Source organism: Tinamus guttatus, unplaced genomic scaffold (genome assembly GCF_059628265.1).
Source record: "Tinamus guttatus ecotype Peru unplaced genomic scaffold, ASM5962826v1 Tinamus_guttatus_pri_ptg000194l, whole genome shotgun sequence".
In the NCBI taxonomy this organism is placed as follows: domain Eukaryota; kingdom Metazoa; phylum Chordata; class Aves; order Tinamiformes; family Tinamidae; genus Tinamus; species Tinamus guttatus.
The window spans coordinates 1,856,932-1,864,370 of NW_028288728.1; the positions used below are offsets into that span (position 1 = coordinate 1,856,932).

At 50.2% G+C, this 7,439-nt stretch overlaps 1 protein-coding gene across 1 annotated transcript; it reads left to right on the plus strand.

Moving 5' to 3' along the window:
- The first annotated feature begins 3,379 nt into the window (after positions 1–3,379).
- On the plus strand, positions 3,380–5,276 carry SYS1 (SYS1 golgi trafficking protein). Its single transcript, XM_088523672.1, has 3 exons — positions 3,380–3,542; positions 4,264–4,331; positions 4,981–5,276. Exons 1-3 carry the CDS (start codon positions 3,381–3,383, stop codon positions 5,219–5,221), a joined length of 471 nt encoding a protein of 156 aa, XP_088379798.1. The 5' UTR covers position 3,380; the 3' UTR covers positions 5,222–5,276.
- Positions 5,277–7,439: the final 2,163 nt, after the last annotated feature.

The following is a 7,439-nucleotide window of genomic DNA, read 5'->3' on the forward strand; positions in this document are numbered from 1 at the left end:
AGGAGAATCACGTTTTTATATGGCATAATCCTAACTAGACCATGTACAGAGCCCTTTTAAATAACTCTAGATCCTAAATACTATTGTATAGGCCAGAAAACGAGGGTTTTCAGCCAAGCTCAGCACAGTTCCCACAGCCAGATTTGAAATGAGCTCAGAGCAGGATTCTTAGTGAGCACCAAGAAACCTTAATGAGATTTTCAAAAAACCTCAACTCCCAAAGTCCACTCAGCCTGCTGGGCTCTTTGGAAAAGCACATTCATGCACTGCATGGAGAGAGGAAGAGCTGCGAAATTCGTGCCCCACATCCTGAACTCCTTAACATGGAGTTATTCTGAAAAGGTATAATCTCAGCCTCTCCTTTTGGCAAATACCACCTTAGTACAAACCCTACCAGCCTGGCAAGGGGGAAATGAAGCCCATCTAAGCTCAGATCAGACAGCAACACTCTTTGTACAACTGCTGGTAAAATATGGATCCCATAAACAGCTTCCTCTTTAGGCAGCAGGAAAAACAATGCTATCCTATTCAGCCCTCTTCTTACGGAAAGAATCCCTGGCTAAATAGGGAATTCTTATTCTGTCACCCTGATAAAGTAAGACCGAGATCCCTGCATGTGATCTGAGTACATTGTCAGGGCATCTGATACGCCCTGGGCACACTGCCACTTCTTCTCCCACCTGCTGCTCCTGGTGACACGCGGGTGTCCCGCACAAAGCACCGAATCGGCAGCTGGTTAGAAGAAGAAAGTTCTAATCACAAGGCAGGAGAAGCAAGTTGAGCATTGCCCTCAAAAGTGCCATCGTTGGGGTTCAATATCTGTTTTGCCTTCCCTCCCGAGCTACCTCCTTCTTTGATTTGTACTATGACAAGGAGAATTAGAAGTGCATGTTTATTCCTCCGCCTAATGTTTGCTTTCCAGATCCATTTTAAACATCTCCTAGGAAGCTGGAAAGAAAAGGGATGCGAGGCTTGGCTCCCCTTGGTGAGAAAATCCTCTCTTTCAGGAAAAGACTCCTAAAAAGGGGCTCTCTGGAGCAGAGGAAGTGCTGAATTAAGGAGTGCACACAAAGAAACATGACCATGCAACGTGCCAAGACCAAGTCAGCCAGGAAATGAGCTCCCACCTGTGTGTTGGGCTGTGGCTGACTCCGAGGACACTGCTCACAAATGTCTCAGTGCCCCAACTCACTTGTGTCAACACTGCTACATCCCCAGAGCAGGGCAGGACCCAGTCTGAACTCATACATGTGTGACGTGACCGCTGCCAGGCTGCTGCCTGCAATCATGGGGCAGCCACCGAGCAGGGAGGAGGCTCAAATTTGGAAGGAATTCAAGCCAGCACTTCCCAAAACACCAGCTGGCATTTTGTGATGCCACAGACGACTGGATACATCAGAAATAGTGATGCTGATGCCTCTGGCTGTGGAAAGATGCCCACCAGTTTTAGCAGCAGGTGTCAAGGGACTTCTGTTGCACTAGCTCAGACTTTCATTTTGCTGTGATTAAATAACCAAAACTCTGCTGGCGAAGGCAAGTTAGTTTTACAAAGACTGAAAAGGAAACGGGGAAATGAAAATGAGCCATGTAAGTAGCAGCTTGCACGTCTCCGAGAGGTGAACACACCAGATCTCAGGAAAGGAAACCAATTTCTACTAACAGCTAGAAAGGAAGCGCTGTCTCAGAACCTGAGCTCAGCAACGCGCTGGTAGCAGGTTGCCTTGATAGGACCTGGGAATTTCCCCATGCTCATTTTTGCAGTCACTGAGATCGCTAAGCTCCTTCACAAATAAATTCTCTGAAGGCCTGAGACAAAACTCACAGTTCTGGCCCACCTCCAGCAGGCAGCCTCCGCCTTGCACAATAATTTCTAGGAGCAATGGGTGCGGGAATAGGGAAGAAAACATGCTGAGCAGGCACCAGCACAGCGGCTTTCACAGAATGAGGCAAGGCTGAGAAGCAGCAAAGCTACATATGGAACTTCCCATACTGGGAAATGGAAAACACGTCATAAGAATGTCCGAGATCATAATCTGACTTCCCAGAGCCAGAAATATTCCACACCCACACGACTGACACTCTTTTACCATGTCCCACAAACGCTGGGTTCGTCTCTTGTCCCTCATCCTCTCTTGTTCTCCTTCCCTCTTTGCCTTTGGAAAAGAGCTCTGTGCAACTCCTTACTCCTTCCCTTGGGAGCAGCCTGCCATTCCTCCTCTCCTCTTTCCAGCTGAGGATTTATCTCCAGAGATCCCCCTTGTCCCTTGGGGATTTTTAGCATCCAGTTAGGGACAATTCTCCCACCCGACGCTGACCTAGCAGGAAATCTGGATCACACAGGGATCAGCAGGGAGCGAGAGACCCTGGTACCCAGCACTCTCCTGAGGCAGAGAGAAGCCACCATGTGCCTGGAAAGCTTCTCCCCAGCTGCTGAGCCCCAAAGCAGAGCAGCCCCATAACAGGAAGGGGCTCTCGGGGCGTCTCACCACCATCCCACTTGGTCATGACCTCCTTGCTGCCTTTGGCTCTCCCGTGTGGTCATCGCTCAAGGACCTGGAAGGGGGACGGTGCTTGGCACGAGTCAGTGTTCTCCAGAAAGCCCATCTCACAATCTGCAGGTTCTGAGTCTGATCCTCACGCAGGGCACCAACAGGGCTGTTCCTAAACCCTCGGAGCAGCTCGCTCCAGCACGGCTGCTTCTTGCGTCTCGCTGTGGGGCCTTCCCATTCCAAGCAAACAACCTGTGACTTTGTTCTGCCAACGCGGTACAAAAGAAGGTGTCTTTTAAATCCAACCCTGTAAAACAGAGTTTTGATTCAATCAACAGAGTATAAGGGCTATGTACTACAAGACATATTTACACCAACCACTGTTTGCAGAACAGCCCTTAGATCTTGTACAAGCAACACTCCTGTGAGGGTGGCTTTTGCAGAAGTAAAATTGGAGCATTCCATCCTGACCGACATTCTCACAACAGTCTATAACTTAAAAATATATATATTAATTACAGGTTCCAATCGGATGTGCGCTTCCAACTTGCAAGGGCCTGGCTCGCCCTGGTTTTAATCCCCCTCTTATTGCTTCTGCCATTACCCACCTCAACCCTAGAGCATGATCCGTCCTAAAACAGGGCAGCCGGAGGCCGCCGAGGGGTTAACGGCCGCCGAGGGGTTAACGGCCGCCGAGGGGGTTAACGGCTGCCGAGAGGGTTAACGGCCACCGAGAGGGTTAACGGCCGCCGAGGGGGTTAACGGTCACCCAGGGGTTAACGGTCACCCAGGGGTTAACGGTCACCCAGGGGTTAACGGCCGCCGAGGGGTTAAGGGCCGCCATGTCCGCCGCTCCTCCCCGCCGCGCTACGTCACGTCCGGCGCGCTGTCATGGCGGCGCAGTTCCGCAGCTACGTGTGGGACCCGGCGCTGATCGTGGCGCAGATGGCGCTGCTGCAGGCCGCCTACTACAGCTCCCTGGGGCTCTGGCTCGCGCTCCTGGGCGCCCTCGGCCGCACCGCGCCCTCCCTGCAGCAGATCTTCAGCGACGAGGTAGGAACCCCGCGCCCCCTCGCCTAGGGCCTTCCCCGTGAGAGACCCCCGTGTAGATCCCCGTTCCCCTATATCAGTGTTTTTCCCTATAGAGCCTCCCGCATTTTGGACCTTCTCTATATAGAGACGCCTCCCAAGCCCGTCCATACCCGTATGGAGACCCTCCCCTGGCGCGTTGGTCCCTATAGACAGCTGCCCTCCCTGCCGCACCTCCATGGAGGTACCTCTGATACAGGCAGACATTGCCCCCCTCCCCTCACCCTCCTGGCACAGGTTCCCCGCTGTAACAGGTCTTCCCCTATAGATACCTGGCAGTATGGAGACAGCCCACCCCAGCCCGTGGATAGCTGGCCCTCCCTCCTGTCAGAGGACCCTTCCCGGTGTAGGTGTCACCCCCAGGTATAGAGACAGATACCACGTTACTTCCAATGCCCCCCATATACCATATAGGTACACCCAAGGCCCCCTGCTTATATAAATACCGAACTCGTATGGAGACAGACCCCCACCAGTCTAGCCAGGACCCCAGTATAGAAACAGGCCCATTGCTTTTGTGCAGATACCTCCAGGTGTGGAGGCTGGTACCCTATGAGGGCTGCAGCTCTTCCCGTGGGCTCTAGGGAAGTGCAGGGCTGCCCCGGTGTGGCAGGGCCGTGGGATGACCTTGGCTCGCTGCGGGCTGTGCCTGGTGCTCCTGGTTCTTACGGATAATCCCGTGCAGATTTTAGGCTTCTCGACGCCGCCCGGGAGGCTCTCCATGATGGCTTTTGTCCTCAACGCGCTCACCTGGTAAGTCAGCAACTGCCTGGGGCTCTCGCAGCGTTCCCGGGTTTCCAACAGCCCCGTGTCTTGTATTTGATCTTTGATATCAAACCTGACTAGAATGACATGGTGATAAGTAGCAGCATGGCCTAGAGTCATTCCCAAAACATTCCTGGAAACGCTGGGCCTGGTTTAGCCTTCCTGCTGCTTGGCCCTTGCACAGGAGGACACGTGGGAATTGTTGCCTGTGAAGGGGACTTTCTGCCTCTTCCCTTACGTCATTTCACTGCCTCAGTTTCCCAGCTGGGAATGAAATCTGCTTTTGCAAGGCCTTACTGGAAGTTGAAAATAATAAATCTCAGTAAACACTGATCTGTAGACAGTAATGTAATTAGCCCCTGCTAATGGGCAAAGGTCACTGGGAGAGAAAGGACAGAGAGTCCAGCAGGAGTATTTAAACTAAAAGCTCATTTCCCATCCATCACATAAGCAAGCCATTTAAATCTTGCTGCAGTGGCTGGGACCAAGGTCAGAAACAGCCTGTGCTTAGAGCACTTATTAAGTTTTTAAAATAGCTAAATAATTAGCACTGACAGCTCCTCTTTGCAGTTGCCTAAGGAAAAGGGACTACAGCATCGAGGAGTTTATTTGTTAACCTCTTGTTTTGCTTTTGCAGTGCTCTGGGCTTGCTGTACTTCATCCGCCGCGGAAAGCAGTGCCTGGATTTCACCGTCACCGTTCACTTCTTCCATCTCCTGGCATGCTGGATTTACAACTCTCACTTTCCCTCCACTCTCACGTGGTGGCTAGTGCACATCGTGTGCACGGCCCTCATGGCTGTCATCGGGGAGTACCTCTGCATGAGGATAGAACTGAAAGAAATCCCCTTGAATTCTGCCCCCAAATCCAATGTATAAACTTGCTCTGCCAAGAAACAAGCTGCATTAAGTCATTGTTTCCAGCACAAGAGCATCTAATGCCTGAAGAATCATCCCGGAGAAGCGCAGCAGGCCTGTCGAGTCTTTTTTAGACCTTGGTGACTGCATGAGTGTGGACATCTCTGCCGTCATCATCAGACAACGGAGAGAATGAGGAGCTGTTTGTTTTATTAACACAAAGCGTTTAACATGACTGCATTGCAAGAGTGCTCCTAAACTCTTCCCTCAGGACTGTTAAAAGGCAGGTGGCAAAACCTGATGCACAAGAAGCACCTGGAATTAGAGAAACACGAGGGGTCTGTGTTACCAGAGCTGAGGTAACGCAGTGGGCGGCTCTTCCTGCAGCAACGGGCACAGGGAGCAGCGGGGCTGGGAGCTGCTGCTTCCAGTCTGTAACTGGCTTGTTCTTCACTTGTGCTTTGGTTGGGGAAGAAAAGAAAATCAAGGAAGGGAGTAGATGGGAGAGAAAGAAAATACTTGTACTTATCCGAAGCACCAGCTGAGACCCTCAACAACATGTAATTGTAGAAGGGTTTGGTTGTTGTTTCCATGTTTAATACACAGATGTCAGGCAGCAGTTTGCTGAAGGAACCTTTTGTAATAATAAATATTATATTGCTGTGAGTGTGTTACTTTTCTCCTGAGCAGCTGAGTGTTTCAAGAAATGCCAGGGACCCCAGTATTATGGAACTGGGGACCGATGCAGCCAGAGGATGGCTGCAGTTGAGGGTACATAAAGCTTCCTACAGTAAATACCTCTTAATTGTACTCTGAAATCAAGACAGGGCACTGTCTTGGGAAAGCTGGCAGCATAATTTTCCCTTTGGGAAGAGCATCAGCCATCCAGAGCCTGTTACTGTTCAGTCCTAAGCCACAAGTGCCTTGGGGAAGCCTTTAAAGGTTTTTAGAGAAGCTTTCTGCTTTTCCCTGGGGCTGGGTCTTCCTGTCAGACTTCAGCAGATCTGGTCTGGAAAAGGTGATTAATTAGCCAAGACTGCTGCTTGTTCCTTAAAATAATAGCAGCTCATCAAGCAAGTCTTGCCTGGCATCAGGTAAAGGCAACAACCTTAGCCATGAGAGTGCAAGACCAGGGAGTTCCTCCTCATCCTGCATCCCAAGCACGAGGACTTGCTCCCTCTGTAGTTTCCTCAGATGTACATCAACCTAAGCAAGGGCAAAGTGAGCTTTAAGCACAGATTTTGTCCTGTGCAGTCTCTTGCTGGTATAACTTTGTTTTGCATGTAAATATTAACTTGCATAATCTGCTTATTTGGTTTGTTAAGAATTGGTGAAATGAGTTGCAGAATTTGATAAACTCTCTGAAGTTGCTCTGTTGACCTTTGTAACTGGGGAACTCGATTTGAAAGCCTGCTTTCTGTTTCAGAGACTGCAAATTCCAGCAGGGCAAAATGCTGATGTTTTGAACACTTGGCAGGGGCATTACCAAGATGACAGGAGCACCAGCTATGTTTTTAGGCCAAACTCTTTACATTCGCCTGTGAGATTTTCTTTTTTACTAGCACCTCTTCTTGAGAAAAGCTCCTGAAGCTGGGCCATGGCTCCTTTACAGGTACAGGAACAGTCTTTTTCAAAGGAAAACAGGTCGGGCAAGTTTGGGCAGGAGCCCAAGGTTGCTGAAGGCCACACACACTGTGTCCTGTTGCTTCCCCTCTGACACTGCTGTGGTCCAGCAGGAGAGCTCAGCCCTCCTGGCTGCCCTCGTTCAAGATCAGCCTCCCCATCTCAGGATACTCCTTCCTTTCTTACGCATATTCAGCCTGGATATAAAGCAGTATTTGGTCTTTCAGTAGGTGCCAGTATCTCCTTTAAAAAGTTGTTTACAGTGGGGATCTGAGTGGAGGGCATGAACTGGATACACTGCCTTGGAATCAGTCATACTTTAAGCCCACTTCAGGACCACATGGGCTCTTTGCTTTTCATTGCTGTTATTGAGAGGAAACATCTGAGTTGCAGCACAGGGAGAATTTGCAGGATTTAATTCAAGGATTAACACCTCGTGGTTTCTTTCGGTGTCACCTCCTATGTTCTTTAGGGGTGATCCTCAAGAAAGGGTGAAATAGAAGACTGAACACAGCAAGTGCAAGGGAGGAGAACATAAGCCATGTTACACCCATTTGTTGAAGGAGAACAGACCTCAGATCCCAGAGCTGCTGTGAGACCATCTTAGGGGCACAGC

Coding starts and splice junctions, on each gene's coding strand:
- SYS1 (XM_088523672.1), top strand. CDS start 3,381: ATGGCGGCGCAGTTCCGCAGCTACGTGTGGGACCCGGCGCTGATCGTG. Junction 3,543..4,263: donor AGCAGATCTTCAGCGACGAG/GTAGGAACCCCG, acceptor AATCCCGTGCAG/ATTTTAGGCTTCTCGACGCC. Junction 4,332..4,980: donor GTCCTCAACGCGCTCACCTG/GTAAGTCAGCAA, acceptor TTGCTTTTGCAG/TGCTCTGGGCTTGCTGTACT.